The following is an 18943-nucleotide window of genomic DNA, read 5'->3' on the forward strand; positions in this document are numbered from 1 at the left end:
ATCCTCTCCTTACTTTGCACACCACCACCTCTTCTAGTTCTTCAGAAACCTGGAGAAAGACACATGGGCCAGCGGGGACACGGCTGTGGGACTTCCCTCCCGTCTGTGGTCGGAACATTTGCAGCAGAAATGAGACCACAACATACTTCCACTTTCAGAGCAGTGGCCTTTAGCTCCCTTTCAACTGTCACCATTCCAAACGGCCAACTGAACTGTGTCCATTCCAGTGGGTCCTAAGAAGTCCAGAACGGGCTTGTTTTCCTCCTCCCTCCTAATGCTTCTTTCCTTGTGTGTCAAGCCTTTTTGACTGGCACCTCAAGGGCAGACGTTTTTATACCCTGCTCTCCAGAAGCCTTTTTGGCTGAAGCACAGAGATGAAAACGCTTGAAAGCACTGGAACAATCTTGGTTGATTGTGTTTGCCTCTCTTCCACAAATAGCAACCAGTCTAACAAAACCCCCAAACAATTAAAAATGCAAGCCAAAAAAAAAAAAAGCATGGTACTTCGAAGGCAAGACTGCAATAATTACCCATATGCAAATATTTGCTGCTGTGCAAAGATCTCTCTGTGTTTAGCAGGAAGGAACACTCTCTTCTGGGTTCAATAACTCAATTTTATTCAGCTTTACACCATCAATATCGGGATTGGAGAATTAACTTAAACATGCACACACACAAGCCAAAAAGTATAAGACTTTAGGGCAAAAGTCACTACAGATATTTGGCTAAGTCTTACAGTGCCCTTCAAGTATTTAATGCGGTTAAGTGTGGTCTGATAAACCAACAAAAGCATTTTTGCACAAGCAACAGGATTGTCTGACACTGCACGCTGGAGGGCTGCTGCCAACATTACGTGCCCTGGGTCACAATGGGCAGGGGACACGGGCACGTGGGAATGCTGAACTCCTGTGCCGCGGATCAGGTCAGCCTGAGCAACATACTAGACCCCAAGAGGTTATGACAGACCAGTCTGCCCCCAAACACACGTGGTGCTAAACTGTCTGGGTTTAAGGAATACAATAAAAATGCTGATTTACTGAATGAGCCACGGTGGCCAGAACCATGCATTGCCCTAATTCCAAACCAAGTTGCCATAATACGGCTTAGTGCCATAGGGGAACCCACCCTGTGTTAGCTTTTTGTGATTTCAAGGATGAGCCAAGCTCAACTCATGAAGATTATATGGACACGTCCATATCAGGTTTTCGGCAACAATATGGAAGCTGTTTGCCCATGCCTTCTCCAGAGATTTTTTACTTCCCGGTCTAACTTACAATCTTGGGCCTTCCTAGCTGTCTCCCATCCGAGTTTTAAGGAGGACTGACCCTACCTGGGTTTTCAAGATCACTTCTAATACAGGTAGTCTTCGCTTAACAACCACAACAGGGAGTGGAAAATTGGTCATTAAGCAAGTCACCATGTGACCAGACCCAATTTTACGACCATATTTATGACAGCCGTTAAGTGAATCACGTGGCCGTCAAGCAAAAAACTTCCCCAATGGATGTTTTTGCCAGAATCTGCTTAATGACCATGTGATTCGCTTAATGACCATCATACAAAAGGTCCCAAATTGCAGTCAGGTGACTGCTGGGAGTGGTGTGACAGTCATAAGCGTGAGTACAGGTCATAAAGCACTTTTCCTGAGGCCATAACAACTCTGAACCATCGTTAAATGAATAGTCATTAAGCAAAGACTACCTGTACTGGTCTCCAGAGGCGGGAGCCTGCCAGGGAAAGGGCTATTTAGCAGAAATAGGCAAGTTGTTTGTGGTGGAATTCTGCAAGCAGACTTTCAGCAAGAGAAGCATCTCTCCCCAAGGTGAGATAAGTAAATAAGTCTATCTGGGAATTATGCAGATTGACCTGACAAGTTTTCCACGTGGGAGATGGTCGGAGCGATTTCACATATACCCGCTGGAAACCTAGAAAGTTACCAGACTTGGCCAGTTCTGTTTTCACAACTGCGTGTAAAACCAACAGCACAGCAAGGATTGCCTCCTGTAGCCCAAACTGTCTCAGAATAAACTTCTTTTTTGCACCACGTTTGCCTTGCTGCTCAAAAGGCATTTGCAGCAGAATATAAAATACAGTAAAATTCTATCCTCCCCGAAAAGAAATTCAAATCCTATCACCGATGCAATCAGGTCCATCCCGACACTGATTTGCCTTCTGTCGACTTCTGCAAACGGGTAAGCAAACAAGACAGGTTTTCTCTGGGGGGCAAGGAGCATGATCCCAGGATTGGTCTCCCGGCAGGCCAAAAACGTTATGGGAGAATGAATCCTTGCTTCAGATCCTGCTTCTTAGAAGAGCATCAAGCCACGGAGGCAGTTCACACCAACAGTGAATCCCAGGTTTGTCCAGCTGCTCCAGCTGGGAAGAGGAAGCACGTGTGGGCACTCGCTTGATTCGAACGTTACACCAGAATTCTATTTCGGATGTCTCAAACTCCTCACTGGGCACGCCGGCCTTTCCTGAGTCAATTTCTAGCTAACATCCCAGGTCAGAACATGCCAGCGGTGAGGGGCACGGGTAGATATGGTGGGAGACTGGAGTGGACCGTTCTCGGGGAATGCGGGCCTGGTGTCTTATGCTGGTTCCATGTTCCGGCTCTCCGAACTCAACCCGTGCCCGGCGGGCAGACCTTCAGAGGCCCCGGCTTCTGGCTGCCACTATTAAATGCCAGGCCTCCCTCATCTGTGATTTAATCACAGATGAGAGGGCTGACCTGGCACGTATTACCGAGACCTGGCTGCGATCAGAAGGGGGAGGGTTCCCCTTTCAGAAATGTGACCGGTTGGGTTTTGGGTGTGGCATCAGCCGAGATCTCAGGGCAGGAGCGGCAGTGTGGCAATCGTCATCCGAGAGCCTCTTAAGGCTTTCAGGGGTGCTGTTCCACAGGTCACTGGATGCGAGACCCTGTTATTAAGACAGGCTCTAGGGATCAGTTGGGGGTGTTGTGGTTGTACCAGCCTCCCTGCTGCCTGGCAACCTCCCTGCCTGAGCTCCTTGACGCCACCTTGGGGTTGGCAGTGGAGTTCCCCAGGCTCATGGTTCTGGGGGACTTCAATCTGCCTTCTCTTGGAGTGGGATCTGAGGTGGCTTGGGAGTTCATGGCTACCATGACAGCCATAGGCTCATCCCAGATCATCCAGAGCTCGATACAGGACAGCGGCCACACACTGGATTTGGTTTTCCTGTCGGAGCAGTGGCAATGTGATCCGGCATTGGGGGAACTTTTAGTATCCCCCCTGTCATGCTAGACCATGACCTGATGACCATGGGATTCTCTGGTGCTACTATCTACCGCAGGGAGGTGGGACCTGTTAAATCAGTCCCGCCTCCGCGACGGATGGTTTCAGCGGGAGCTGGGGGATGTTCCTGCCGGTCTGCTGCACGGTCCATCGGAAGCCTTGGTTGCCGTTTGGTTGGAACAAGAGGGCAGCTGAGGCTTTGGATCAGATTGTGCCCATGCGACCTCTCCCCTGTTGTGGATCCTGTCATTCTCCGTGGTTCGCGGAGGAACGGAGGGAGATGAAACGAGAGAAGAGACATCTAGAGCACCGTGGCGCTCAGTGAGGGACAACTTGACTAAATGTGCATTAGAGCTGCTATTCAGGCCTACCTTGTGGCAGTAAGGGCAGTGAAGCGGCAATACGTCTCCGCTCTGATTGTGTCCTCAGATAGCTGCCCCACAGCCCTGTTCCAGGTGACTCGTGCCCTCTTGGGTGGAGGAGGCTCAGAGATCCTCCTGCAAGGCTGTAGGCTATGCAGAGGAATTCGCTCAGCATCTGTTGGACAAAGTCGCCCGAATTCGTTCTCAGTTTGATGCTAGCCTTGCTGCAGTCTTAGGGAGGTGCCCAGGGCAGATTCTTGCCCTATTATCTGGGATTGGTTTGAACCTGTTGGGCCTGAGCAAGTGGACAGGGTCCTCAGGACTGTGAGCTCGGCCACCCTCCTGGCTAACTAAAGCGTCCCGGGGGGTGTCGTGTGGGTGGATTCTAGCGGTAGTGAATTCTTCCTTGAGTGAGGGGCTGTCCCTCCGCTTAAAGAGGTGTTGGTTCACCCCTTCTCAGGAAACCATTGCTGGACCCCGCTATACTGGACAATTCTCACCCAGTATCTAGCCTCCCCTTCTTGGTGACTGAGGTGGTGGTCGTGCAGCAGCTTCAGAGGACCTTGGATGAAGTAGATTATCTGGATCCCTTTCAGTCAGGATTCAGACCTGGTAGTGGGATGGAAACAGGATTGGTTGCGCTTTAGATGATCTCTGGCAGGAGCGGGATGGAGGTTGGGCACCCATCCTGGCTCTTCTTGACCTCTCAGCGGCCTTCGATACCATCAACCATGGTATCCTTCTGGACTGGCTCCGGGGACTGGGGGTGGGCGATACCGTATTGTGCTGGTTCTCCTTTCTCTGGGATCGGTTCCGGTTGGTGGTGATTGGGAAGAAGAAATCCCACCTTCGGCCCCTATTTTGTGGGGTCCACAGGGATCAGCACTCTCTCCTCTCCTTTTTAACATCTACATGAAACCCCTGGATGAGATCTTCTGTCGCCATGGGGTGCGGTACCATCACTACACTGATGACACCCAATTATATCTCTGCCCCTGGTGACTTAAGCAATGCTGTTGACGCCCTGTCCCAATGCCTGGAGGTTGTAGGGACCTGGGTGGGGGACACCAGGCTTCAACCGAATCCTGGCGAGACTGAGTGGCTTTGGGTTTTGGGGCTCTCTGGTTCAGGGACTATGCCAACTTTGGTACTGGGTGGGCTTGCACTTCCCCAAACAGACCCGGTACGCAATCTGGGGGTCCTTCTAAACTCACGATTCCTGCCCAAAGAGCAGGTGGCAGTCATGGCTAGGAGGGCCTTTGCACAACTATGTGTTGTGTGCCAGTTGCACCTGCTCCTGGACCGGGAGGCTCTGCTCACAGTCACTCATGCCCTGGTCACTTCCTGGATAGACTACTGCAATGCACTGTACATGGGGCTGCCCTTGAAGAGTATTCAAAAGCTTCAGCTGGTACAAAACATGGTGGTGCAGGCAGTTACATGTGCCTCCAGAATGGCACACGTGACACCTCTGCTCCATGAGCTCCCTTGGTTGCCAGTTTGCTTCCAGGTGTGATTCAAGGTGCTGGTTTTGACCTTTAAAGGCCTCCATGGCATGGGGCTGGGTTATCTGAGGGACTGACTCCACCTGATTACATCTGCCTGTCCCTTCAGGTCTGGCAGAAGAGATGTGTTGTGGGTCCCGTCCGCTAAGGAGCTACATCTGGCAGGACCCAGGAGACGAGCCTTTTCTGCCGTGACACCCGCCCTGTGGAACATCAACCTCCCACCCTCAAGGAGAGACTGATATCCTTCAGGAAGTCCCTTAAAACATGGGTGTGCCATAGAGGCTTGGGGATCTCAAGGAGGTGGTGAATTAGCAAGGCAGCTTTATCGCCCATAACAATACCTCTCTCTGCTACTCTGTTATTGGTGATTTTGATTGGTGAACTAATTGTTGAATTTTTTCACTGCTAGGGTTTATGATTGGTTTCTATTGTACCCTGCCCAGAGTCACAAATCACAAATAAATGATACCAATAAATAAATAAATAAATAAATAAATAAATAAACAAACAAACAAACAAATAAATGAGCGAGCATGCCAGAGACCCCCCACATCTCCTTGTGAGTTCCTCTTCATTTATTTATTTAATAAATGTACACGTCCGCTCATCTTGTATACATGACTCTTATTACAGAACTGGGACGTCTGCTTATTTATCACCCTCTGGAGCCATCTCCCTTTGCAAGGCTGGCCCAGGAGCATCAGCCACGGGCAAGGAGAGCCTTTCCAAACACTCTGTGTAATTGCTGGCCAGGAAGGGCCAGCGCATCCTTCCAACTTGGAGGAAGAGTCAGAACTGGGGAGGAGATGTCTCAGGTGTGATCACCTCCCAGGATGGAATTCAAAACACGTCGAGCCACTGAACGTGAACCAGATGCTCTTGGGGAATTTTATCAATTCCTGTTGTGGTTGTAATGTTTACTGGAGTTTAGCGGGGAGTCTGAAGTAATCCCACAGGGCCCCTGGACTGAAATATGGAACAGCTGGCTGGGGCACTGAGGCCCACTACATCTGCAGGGTGCCAGGCTGAGCTGCAGTCCTGCAACAGGGCTGGGCAGATGCACATTTAATCTGCATATGCCTACAAAGCTCCTTGGGAGACTTGGGGTAATCTCCGTCTCAGCAAGGCCTCCCACACAGGGTGACTGGGAGAAGGGAAGACGGATTTGGGGGACCAGATCCACCCGTACTTACGAACTTCAACTTTATATTAAATATAACAGCAGCCATCCGTCTTAAGAACGAACGCCAGAAGTGGGAAGGGGATAAATAGGAGCTTCATGTGACAGGCAGAAGATGAGCCCGAGAATCCAGTAGTTTGTCTTTCTGTTGCGTCCTCTTTCCAGCAACTTCCACATCAGTCTGGGAGCATCAAGCAACTCTTAACCCTTAATGTACCTGGGGTGGGCAAGAATCTGACCTGGACTCACTCCTTTCATATTACGCCAAGACAGTGTTTCTCAACCGCTGCTGTTTTAAGATGGGTGGACTTCAATGGGGAATTCTGGGAGTTGAGGCCCACCCATCTTAAAACGGCAGCGGTTGAGAAACCCTGCCCTAGGAGCATTTTCAAGGTCCTGCTCAGTGTGGCCTCCCATTCAGTGATTCAGGCACAGGCGTTTTTGGTGTAGGCCACTGTTCCATCCTGGAACGCTCTCCTGGAAGGGGCATTTTCAGCCAACGCAATTGGCCTTTCGGTGCCAAACAAAAATCTTTCCTCAGGCACTGGATTCCATTTCATGGCTAACTGGAAATGGGCATGCATTGGCCCCGGTGTTGGAGCGTGGGGTTTCTCTAGCTTTGACCATATATTTCACTGTGTATTTTAATTCATGTATTTATGAGGCCTTCTTAATTTGTGTTTGAACTTCTTATCTGTGATTGAAATGAACAGGAAGCCGCCCTAGAAGGACTTGCTTTTGAAGGGCAGCAGGGAAAATTTACAATTAAAGTCAGACGACTTCCTCTCTTATGCATTACAAACATCAGGACATTCCAGACTTCTTCATACTGGCCCTCTCCAGATGTGTTGGGCCTAAAAATCCCAGAATTCCCAGCTAGCATGCCCTTCATATACTCAAGGAGTGCCAGGGTGTGGAAGGATCCTCTACTCAGTTTTAAAAGAGTATTTTAATGCTTTAGGCTAGAACAGTGTTTCTCAACCTCAGCAACTTTAAGATGGGTGGACTTCAACTCCCAGAATTCCCCAGCCAGCCATGCTGGCTGGGGAATTCTGGGAATTGAAGTCCACCCATCTTAAAGTTGCTGAGGTTGAGAAACACTGGACTTTGGGGATGAGAAAGAAACTCAAGATTGCTTTGCCTTGATTGTCTTTAGTATAAACTGGGGTACAGAGAATCTCTCTTAAATCCTACCACAATAAAGTTGGGTTCCAGGAGCCATTGGAGTCCATTTCCTGACCTGGCCTACCTTGAAAGGCTGGCTTTTCGGGGCTCCCTAATTTCCTTGTACAATATCCAGAGAAAGAACTCCTTGTAATAGTTCGTGAACTACAGGCCTGGCAGTGAGACCGGGGGGGGGGGGAGGCGCTCATCATTAAGGACTGAACCTCTCAAATCACACCACAGCTTCACTGTTGAAAAACTGGTTTCAAGCAGCACAGGATACCAACTTTATCCTGTTGGTGAGCTGATAAGTCGTCAGCCATGTGTTCCACGCCTGCACCCACACAAACTTTGACCTTGCGAGAATCAAACAAGTTTGAAAATAAGACACAGAGCACACTCCGTATTCACATGGAGCAGGTGCACAAAGAATTGGGGCTGAGGCAGAGGGGAGAGGAAGGGGCTTAAACATACGTTTTCCAAAGCTGAAATACGGGCAGTTGATTGTCTCCCCAAAGTGGAATACTGAACCCCGGAAGTTCTTCCGGGGATGGAAAAGTATTGCTGAAATTTCTGATTGACACCAAGGAACGCTTTTTCCATGGAATTCTTACCAAAGCAGCTTAGCTGAATTTGCAGCCCCAAAGAGGTCTTTTATCTAAAGTCCTGATCTTCAAAGAGAAGATTTTAAGACAGCAGGATGGAAACTTCCTTGCAGAAGAGCCAAGGACAACACCTCCCGTTTCTCGTGCACCTTCCCGCAGACCCTACCATGGGTTAAAACAGTTCTTCTGCAAATTCACTAGGAACACAGCCCTTTCGTTTCTGGAACTGGGCAATTTAAACCTAGTTTGAATGGAGCTTTCATTTGGCTACCCAGTACAGAAAACCCTGTTAGTCGTGGTGGAAGACACTTGGCGTTTATGGCCACGCTCCTGCAGAGAAGAGGGAACTGTTTTGCTTCTTTTTCCTCATGAAACACCCATGGAAATAAGCAAGGAATAAAGGCTCCAGGAATAATGCTTTGTGACGGAAATACTTTCTGCAACTTTCATACATCGCATCGGCTTTCCGCAGCAACTGCAAACAAAACAAACATAGTCCCGTCTTTCACTTTCTCCTTGCCATCCCTGCAGGAGAAGGGCTCTCTCACTTGTAGAGCTGCAGCTTGACTCAAAAACCTAGCAGCCTCGGTAGATGGGCAATGCAGTACTTCCACACCTGCCCTTTCCCTAGGGAGAGTCCTTGGGCTTAAAGAGAAGAAGAATGGGGAAAATAATTTGAATTAAATACAACTTGCTTGAGTAAGTTGTATTTAATTCAAATTATGCTTGAGAAATCAAGTGGGTTTTCACCAACAGTTTAAATTGGTATGAACAGGCATATGAAGAAATTTTTTTTAAAAAGTCCTTCATTTTTAAGGCATAAGGAACGAGTTGAACCACTCAGAGCATTTTGTCCACCCACCTCCTCCTAAAATGGCACTCATAGCCCTGGGATGTCCTAGCGGTCTCCCATGCAAAGACTAATCCAGTTCCAAACCTGGTTAGATTTGGGGGATCAGCCAAGGTCGGCTAGATGTGGCGAAGGGTCAACTTTTATCCAAGCCAGCTTCCCACCCTGGCACCCTTCATACTGTGACGCCTGCTCCTTCTAACCATGATGGATGAGGGAAGTCTGATCCAAGCAGTTACTTCAACCCTGGAACCTTTGTTTTTTCCACTAAGATCGCCAAGGTTTGGATCTGGGGCCTTCCGCACGCAAAGGAACTGCAGTTTCAAACAATTATCCATTTATTGCATTTATAGAGGTCCTGCCTCACTACTACAGTGGACGGGCTGGGTCTGAATGGAAGGTAGTGCTAGTCTCGAGAAGGAGGTGGGAAAGATTTGGGGTGGGCTATTCTTCACTTAATAGACCTATCCCAAGAAAGCAGGATCCCTGGAATCGCTGTTGCGTTTATTTCTTGCCCTGGATTACCTCGAAGGGCTGATATCTACTCTGTTGATGCTGAGCCTAAAGGTTTGTTTTCTATACCAGAACGGGACTGAAGTTATCTACCTTTGAAGCCCAAGCCTGATTACGCCCAGCTCTTTTCATTTCAGCAGCTTGAGACATTATTGTGTTGTTGACGATGCTACTGGGAGGAGTCGGTCATGCTTGTCAAGCTACTGCAAATTACCAGAAGATCCTTATCTAGCTCTGCTTGTCTAGCCATCTCCCACCCTCCTCTGCAGAGTCCTCCTGCCTCCCAACCATTAACCTGTGAGCAGGACAAGACATCCATTTGTGTCACCTCCTTTGGCTGCGGGCATTTCCAGTTGCACCTGAATGTTTTCTGCATTACTGTCAGCCTCAAGCACCAAAAGGAACAACAACGAACAAATGAAAAAAAAAAATACAGAAGGCGGTTATTTTATAGCATTCTAAAACGCCACTCCAAAGATACATGCTCCTTCCCAGCAACCTAATAAAACACAAGAAACTTCTAAACTACTAGAGGCTGCCTGGTTTAAAAAGAATAAGAGCGTCACAAAATTCATGTACTAGTAATTGAGTGCAATGCAAATTATGAATCCCTTCCAGGTGACTGGGCCACAAATATTTCTTTCTCACCCGTCACATTTTCTGAGGCTCACTTGCAAACATCCAAAATATGGCCTGAGGAATTTCCAGGACAGCTATTTAAACAGTGCAGCCTTAACTACTAGAATACAGACTGCCCAGAGACGCAAAGGAATTAAATATCTTGTTATACCCATCTCTGGAAACACAGAGATGAAGAGTCCTATGAACCGTTTATGATGGCATATTCCTCACCAACCTAAAACTGATCCTCTAACAATATTTTTAGAAATGTGAGCATTAAAACAACTGAATAGGCCTTCTAAAGCTAAGGGCTTTTTCAATCATCACACTACAAATCTGAACAAAGGTGTCCTTACCAGTACATCAATTAACGTTTGTAAACTTCGACACAGTCACTCCCTACACATAAAGAATCCAACATTTAAAACGTTCTGTCACAATCCTAACAATATTTTGCACAGGTTCCAGAAAAGGGCACTCATACCTTACATACCTACTGCTTCATTCCAGAAGTTGCTCTGAGTAACTTTCGTTAACATGAACCCACAGGCAACTTTATCTAGGGCTAAAACTTCCTGATTCTTCACACTGAAAGGGAAAAAGTTTAACTAGGTCACTTATCTGCCTGTCAAAGCAAAACTGACTCTCTTGCCCCACCCTCGTCCTGTTCTGAATCTCTCAGTTTGTAGCCATAGAATTGACTTCAAAGCATTTCTGGTTTTTAAAGCTTGCCTCAAAAAAGAGGGCCCTAATCGAATAAATACATCACACTGTTTCCTTGCCAGCCCTGATGGGTTTATCAGAGTTTGTCAAAAAGTTTATACAACGTCCAATAACCCAAATATGTTTTCAGAATTCCAAGAGGGCAGGGCTTATTGCTAACTTATTGCTAACATTGGTTTAATCCTGGGCATTGAAAAGCTACCCAGATGTCAAGATCTTAAGAGTGTATCTAGAAAGCAACCAAGCTCATTATTTTGCCTGGTGCAAGGTGACTGCATGTTCCTCAACGAGATTCTCTTCTGACACATCTGACAAGGTTCGGGGATTATGCGTTCACACATAAGCCAAAGACTGTTGTGCATCACCCTTCAATGCACTTAACAGAGGGATTGCACCCTCCAGAAAGAAGAAATCTGAAGAAGTGGAAAGTCTTACAGCTGGCGTCTTTGGAATTTGGCAAAGTTTTGCTTGTACTGGCCAAAGGGTGGGAACAGCCCTCAAGATGGAGATTTTTCCCTGCCCCACCCTGAAAGACTGCTTTTCAACACACAATTTGGATAGGGAGGAAGGATTCCAGCCCAGGACACCTTCAACAGATCAGTGGAACAGAAAGTCATCCTCCTAAAACCTGGTACCCTGCAATGCACGCAGGCTATCTGGATTTAGGGCACTGACTTTCTCTTCCGCTGATCTGTTGAAGGTGTCCTGGGCTGGAACAACATAGGACAACAACAGGGAACCCATTTCAGCCAAAAATTTAAAACACACCTGGGAACCGGACCTTCTACCACCTGCAACTTGTGAGCATAATTCACAAAATCCAACATATCTCAGATTATTCCCTCTTGAATCTCTGCTGGCATTGCAAAAAACAATACAGCCTTTCCTGAAATGTTTTATTAGGAGGCTGCTACATTTGCACAATTTTTTTCTCCCAGGCTCGCATTTCTCGCTGTATCAATCTGCCTTCACTTCAAGACTAGGCCTCTCTCTCTTGGGTTGAACCTCAGCAGCTCTTAAAGCATGATGGTTCACCATTGGCAGGTTTTTAGAAAGCCCCAGAGACATCTCCCCAAATCCCTTAAGTGATTTGGAATCGGAATTTAAGCAACTGAGTTGGCTCTTTTAGCTTTTGGAGTGTTTCGGCTTTAACAGTGGGCTTTATCAATGTTTAATTCCTTGTATATCAGTATACCTTGGAAGGAAGAAAACACGTTCACTGTTTTCCTATCCACCTTTCTTCAAGGAGTTTAGAACAGTTTAACCTCTTTACACAATCACTGTTTTATGCTCACCAGGAAGCTAACTAGAGTGAAATAACTTTCTTCATTTTGGGATTCTCCAGTTGTAAGACTACAGAATCAAGAAAAATGGGCTAAAAGTGGGAATTTAAAGCCAACTCTCAAATCTGCAAAAGTTACTAACCCATGAAAGAGCATATCTGCCTATTGCTTCCAGTTCTATGTCATTTGTGAGTCATTTGCCAAGCATTTTCTAGTTGCCTTGGGATAACACCTCTGGCGCGTGAGCCCAGAGCCATTTAAAAGCCAGCATTGCACCACCTCTCTGAGAAAAGCACATGTAAGAAAGTGGAACTTTCAAAAATCGCACACCCCTGATTCTAGTCACTGAATAAGACCAGTAGTTCAGGTATGACTTCAAGCTATGACTTCGAACAGAAGCTACCCAAGGTGGAATGAAAGAGCCTGGAAAGGCTGATATGCCAGCTCAACATTTCCTCCCCAATATGCCAGAGTCAAAAAAGACCAAACAGCAAACCTGCAGGCCATTGGTAGGTTCACCCATGTCTTGGTCACTTCAGAGATGGACTATGGCAATGTGTTCTACATTGGGCTGCACTGGAAAAGAACTATAGTTGGTACAGACAATGGTGACCCAAGCTGTGATGGTCAGTCCGTGCCATGCTCTGTGAGCTGCACTGGTCACCAGTTAGCTTCTGGATGCAATTCCAGGTGCTGGTTACCACCTATAAAGTCATTCACGGCATTGAGTTTGGGTATTTGAGGGACTACCTGTCTCCAACAACTTCTGCCTGTTCACTGAGGTCAGGCAGAGGGGCATGCTTTAGGTTCCTTCAATTACACAGCATCACCTGCTGGGACCTAGGAAGTGCGCCATCTTTGTCACAGCACCTGCCTTCTGGAACAGCCCCCCCTCCACAAGAGATTCACGTGGTCTCCACCTTGCCGGCCTTAAAAAAATATAGCTCTTCCCCCAGCCTTGTGTTAGGGTGACTTGGGGGGAGGCTTCTGTGTGTTTTATCCCCATGGGGGGGGGGGAGAGTTGGTTGTCATTTCCTCTGGATGATGGATGACCTTTGGGGTTTTATGTTGGTTTTACTGTTTTTACATGCTAAGCTGCCCAGAGTCATTGGAGCTGGGCAGCCTACACATTCAAGATATAAACAGCAACTGTGACTATTTCCCCAGGACCCCCTGCAAATTTTCTCAAAAGCATTATTTCTACCCAAAAAGACTTGAGCATTTTGTTTTAAGAGCTTCTGGTCTATTTAAATTGAGAGACCACCAAAACGCAGCCTGGATTCCATAGCTGATGACATGAAATCTACAAAGTTTCCCCCCCCCCCCCGGTTAACAGCTTAATTCTGCATTTCAAAATATCTGAGTCTGTTTATATCACTTATATCATCTTTCAGCTTAAGCATGCAACATTATTCAATGGCAAATCCCCCAATTCAGAGAGGGTAAGAGTGTTAGAGCAGCCTCTGAAAATCGCCTGTTCAGGTCTGACAGCTAAATTCCTTCAACCAAAGGCAATTCAAAATGAGAACAAGGCAAGTTCCCAGCATGAATACATCAGATAACCTGCCTCAAATGTTGAGCCCGCAGCCTTAGAAAGCTTTTGACCTAACGCAGAAACAATTACAAAGCGCTCTCCTTCTTTTATTGCCTGGCTTTCAAAATGTTCATTCAGGCCTGCCAACCCTCCCTAGGATTTAGAGCAGGGATGCACTTTGCTCAGTCAACTCCACCAGGGCAGCTCCTCCAAGGACTTCCCCGAATTCCGAAAAGTTGCGGCAAAGGCATGCCGAGGGGGCCACCAAGAGAACCCCCAAGAACTCTCTCGAGAGGGGGGTGCTTGGAGAGGAGGAAGAGGCTTAGCCAGCTGGAGGGAAAACCCACACACAGTTCCAGCTGCCTTTTAATAGCACATATTATTAAACATTTAGTTACCTAATAGCGCGCGCACACACACCGTCTTCGGGGCTATCGCCTCCTGCCCTTTCTCTCAAGTCTTCCATTGTAGTTTCTTTTTACTTTGCAGTCTAGCACACAACATGGGCTTTCCTAGTGGTCTCCCATCCAAGAAGGCCCAAACCTGCTGGGCACCACACTCACCTTCTTCATGCCCCTGTTGGGCCTTCCAGGACCCCCTCCCTTGTCCCAGCAACCCCCTCCCCAGGGTGTGCCCCTGCCCTGACAATCCCCCCACCTGCCAGCACTACAGACCCCTCCCCCCCAGGGCCTCCATCCGCCTGGGTCCCCCCCGGCACCCAGGACCTTGGAGCCCCGCCCTCCAGGTAAAGGTTCCCCACCCCACCCAATCACAGGGGCAGCCCCATATCTGCTCCCCGCAACTCACGAAGACGACTTCCACCCCTCCCGCGCTTCCCTTGCTCCCTTGACTGAAGACCCCCACCGCAGGCAGCCCCCTCCCCGCAAAGACCGCCCCCCCTCGCGGCCCCCGCCCCCTTTCACCCTCGGGCAGCGCGCCCCTTCCCAGAGCCGTCCCCCGCGGCCCAGAGGCAGGCGCAGCCCCCTCCCCAGCCGCGCCGCCTCCCCTTTCGCCTTCGCGAGACCCCCGACTCAAAACAGCGGCTACCTTTCCGCCTGAAGAAAGACATGGCGGCGCCGGCGGGCAAGCCTGGGCCGTCCCTCAGGGCTCCTGGGTCGCCTTCCTCTTCTTCCTCCCGCCGCCGCCGCCGCCGCCGCCTCCCGCGCCCCACACCGAGGAGGAGGAGGAGGAGGAGGCGGCAGCCGCCATGTTGTCAATAGCGGCCGCCGCGGCGCAGGCTCCTTCTTCCGGGCGGCGAGGGCGCGCTGAGGGTATCGGGAAAGAGGAACCGGCCCGGAAGCCCCTTGCCCTCAAGCGGTATGGCGGCCCAACGGGCATGGGGCCGGATGGCCAATCAGAGGGCGAGACGGGGGAGGAGTCGGGGCGGCAGGGGAGGTCATCTTGGAACAGGGCGCACAGCGCAGGAAGGGACAGGGAGGCGGAGAGGCCATCTTGGAACAGGGCGAGTTGTCCAGCCGGCGGACCTCTTGACGCAGGGCAAGAGAATCCCGCTCGCCGAAACAGGAGGGGTGCTCGTTCAGCCATGTTGGATAAGGGCAACTGCCCCAAACCGAGAGGAAATAGCTCCCCACAATATCTGCAACTTACAGAGAGAAAGAAAATGTCTCTGCAAAATGTGTAATTTAAAAGCGGTGGGAGTAGCCGCAGAGGGGGCTCGGCCAAGCGTCCTTTACACGTGTTGGGCTACAGACCTCCCCTAAGCCCAGGTTGATGGGAGTTGTAGTCCAACACGCCTGGAAGACGCCTGGGTGGGGAACAAAGCAAGACCTCCCCCACAACCGTTTCACCCTCCCCCGCTTCCAGCAGCACCCGAAGCGAGGCCTGACAGGAGGGACTCAACCCTGGCTCCCTTAATAAGGGTCCAAGGCCTTTTGCGCAGACAAACTTGTTTTTATGAGTTGCTCTCAGAGCTGACAAAGCGCTGTCAGGTGAAAGACCAGCGATGAAAATACGCTGTGTGGGGCCCATAACTGGCCGTGCAGGTATCCAAGTGGTGGGCAAATTCTGCTTTTTGGAGCAACCATCAGCAGTAAAGGGACCAGCAGTCAAGAAACTAGCCCTCAGTGGAGCAGCCATGAAGGCCTTGGGGAAGATACTCAGGTGCTGGGAGGCGTCTCTGCCTACAGAGACCAGAATCGTGCAAGCCACGGTTTTCCCTGTGACCCTCTATGGAGGCAAAAGTTGGACTTTGAAGAAGCAGGAAGGAAGAGTATTGACGCTTTTGAGCTTTGGGGTCGGAGAAGGCTCCTGAGAAGACCATGCACAGCCAAGAAATCAATCAAATGGATCATCAAACCAACCAACCCAGGCTCAAATTATCCTACCTTGGACACATGACATGAAGACCCAGATCTATGGAGGGTGCTGGGAAAGTGGAAGGAAAGAGAAGAAGAGGACGACCAGCAGCCAGGTGGAGGGACTCAGTTAAAGCAGTGGTGGGGGCATCGTTGGAGGACCTGAAGGACCAGGTTAAGGACAGATCCTCGTGGAGAAAAACCATCTATGTGGTCACTAAGAGTTGACAGGATTTGTTTTTCACATTCAACCAATTTTTTTCAAACTTGACAACTTTAAGATGTGAGGACTTCAACTCCCAGAATTCCCTAGCCAGCATGCTGGCTAGGGAATTCTGGGAGTTGAAATCCACGCATCTTAAACTTGTCAAGATTGAGAAACACTGGAGTAGATGATTCTTGAGGTCCTTTCCAACTCCAACTTCTAGGATTACCTTCAAAACCACAATCCTCTATCAAGACCCCACTAAACAGTCTAGACAGCTAACTTTTTCTGGCATGGCAAAAAAGATTGGTTCATTTGGGTGGGACCCAAAGATTTTTTTTTCTTTTTAGAAGTGAATTTGTTTTGTAGCTAGTGTGCTACAAAACACCTGGAGCCTGGAAAGATGTTGGCACTGCTTGGTATCCCAGGTGGCTCTCTCCAAAAACACAAGGGGTGCTGGGGGACTTGCTTTCTGCAACCAAAATGAAGTTTCACCTGCTCAGTTTTACAACTTAGAGACATTCACCTCAAACATGAAGAGTTAATAGTGAGTTCAGTTGGGTGCATGCAACCACACAAACACACACACACCCCTTGCAAGAATGATTGTTAGCATTTCTCCCTTTTATTTTCTTCCTTTTTTTGGTATTCCTAATCTGTAACTTTTGCCGCAACATAGTTCCATTCTACAACCTCCCAAATCTTTGGAACTTATTCTGATTTGGAAATAAAACCTCAGGAGATCATTTTTCCAAATGAACGGACCACTTTATGGATTAAGGCAGGGATTCTCAAACGTTGCAGTGACGTGACTCCCCCCGCCCCCCCCGGCCCCAGATTAATAGTTCCAGTCTTGGCAGAGTTGGCCAAGAGGTAAATGTACCACTTTTAAGAACTGTGAAATGTTGAGCTGTGAACAATGATAGACTCTTACAACGTCTAAATCTTTCCTATGGAAATAAGCAATAAAAAAAAAAAACCAGGTTGAAAATCTTGTGTGTAAAAGGGATGAGCTGGTTGGTTTAAAGAAATTCCTGAAATCCAGGTTTCCTTTTCAAGAGTCTCATTTCTCACTACATATTAATTTTGCATCGATATTTTCTTTTCACAGCATCTGCTCTGACTTTACGGTACTGTTGGCTAGTCCAGGCAGTGAATTCTGAGAGTAATCTGGCTTTGCATCCGCAGTTCCTCCCAAATTCCTCCCCACAAGTACATTCACAAAACAGGGGATTGGAACCTGCAGTTCAGGAAGTGCTGATTTAAGATAATGTGCTGATTCACACGGCATGGAGGACCAGGGCTGAGTTCCCACAACACCCTGACCCAGGAACTCTAGTCCCTTTTACACAGGCCTAGCACTGTTCCCTACTCAAAGGATCATAGGATCCTGCCGTCAGAATGAACCTTGAGGCCATCTAGTCAAGCCCCAGTTCGGCGCAGAAATTCAAATTAAAGCACCTTCAACAAATGGTTATCCAGCCTTTGCTTGTATGTGTGTATCAAATTTGTCACCGCCCCTCTTGGTGAACGACTCTGAGCAGTTTACAAAACAGTTAAGATCAATTAAAATTACAAAATTAAAATAATAGATAGAAAAAAAATAGATCCCAGAATAATTGGCAATCACTCAGGGAGCGTCATCCAGCTAAGGGGAGCATAACATTTCTTCCTTTCCACATTCCCAGTTTTTTTTTCTTTCATTTAGAAGGGGTAAAGAGTTCTTGAGGAGAATTTTAGAAATTTAATGGGAGTTGGTAATGTTGCTGGAGCTCAGGGGTGTGCAATGTGTTGGCGATGCAATTTTTTTTTCACAGGGGCCTCGACTTGATTCTCTTAATTGACAGGAACTATGCATTACCTTTTTATCTTTCTTTGCTGCCCCGAGTTCCACTGTCTAGATCAGTGTTTCTTGAACTCGGCAACCTTAAGATGAGTGGACTTCCATTCCCAGAATTCCCCAGCCAGCCTGCTTTAAGATGGGTGGGCTTCCACTCCCAGAATTCCCTAGCCAGCCTGCTGGCTGGGGAATTCTGGGAGTAGAAGTCCATGCATGTTAAAGGTGCCAAGTTTGAAAAACAGTGGTCTGGATGGCTAGCCATATACATTTGTAAATGAATAAGAAAAAATTGTGCAGCAGGGGAGCAGAGAAATGGTGGTGGCAATTTATTGAATGTGTATCCTACTTTTCTGCCTGGGATCTTGTGTCTCTCTGCACAGCCACCTATTATCTTAAGAAGCACCCAAGATACCACCACCGTGAGAAAACTGTGGCCGCCAGATTTTTTAATTTTTCGTTTCTCTCTTGAATAGGGACGTTCCCGTCAGAATGGCATTGAACTATTCATTCCAGCGCATGAGAATAAATTTATCTTCACCGTTGCCAGAAATCAAGCACAAGTGATCCCCCGCTCATATTTCAGTCTGCTCAGCCAGTTGCATTATTTTTTTAGCCTGAGACACCCAGTTTTGAAGGGCGCGGCGTCGCAAGACTCATCCACAGAGCTCGCCGGGACCCCACGCTCCCCACGGGGAAATCTGTTCCCCAAAGGGCCGTGGACCGACCCGGATTGCAGTACTGTACGGTGATAATCCATCCGACGCCGGAGCCGCCCGATCAAGGCTGCGCAGCGCAGGCCCGCCGCTAGAGGGCAGCAACGCCTTAGGACCCCCGTGTCCCTCGGCGGCCGGACCCGGTTCTCGAGTAACCCGCCGGGCTGGGTTCACGCCCCGGGCTCAGCCGACCCTAAGCGGGGGAGCTCTCCGCGTGTTGCGCCGCGGCATCTCCCACGTTCTTCCAGCGAGCCGCCAGCCTGGGGACTC

General features: G+C 48.6%; 1 protein-coding gene across 4 annotated transcripts in view; it reads right to left on the reverse strand.

Annotated features, from left to right (window-relative positions):
* The window catches only part of AKAP10 (A-kinase anchoring protein 10), a 37981-nt gene extending 23119 nt beyond the window's left edge, over window positions 1–14862 (reverse strand). For all 4 annotated transcript variants that reach the window (XM_088131285.1, XM_088131284.1, XM_088131283.1 and 1 more), the window contains exon 1: window positions 14648–14862. In XM_088131285.1, coding sequence (XP_087987411.1) covers window positions 14648–14669 — 22 coding nt within the window. In that variant the 5' untranslated portion in view covers window positions 14670–14862. The remainder of the gene's footprint in view (window positions 1–14647) is intronic.
* Window positions 14863–18943: the final 4081 nt, after the last annotated feature.

Source organism: Python bivittatus, unplaced genomic scaffold, assembly GCF_059951505.1.
Source record: "Python bivittatus isolate LINGU-HERP-01145 unplaced genomic scaffold, Pbiv_v1 ctg000940_np1212, whole genome shotgun sequence".
Classification (NCBI taxonomy): Eukaryota; Metazoa; Chordata; class Lepidosauria; order Squamata; family Pythonidae; genus Python; species Python bivittatus.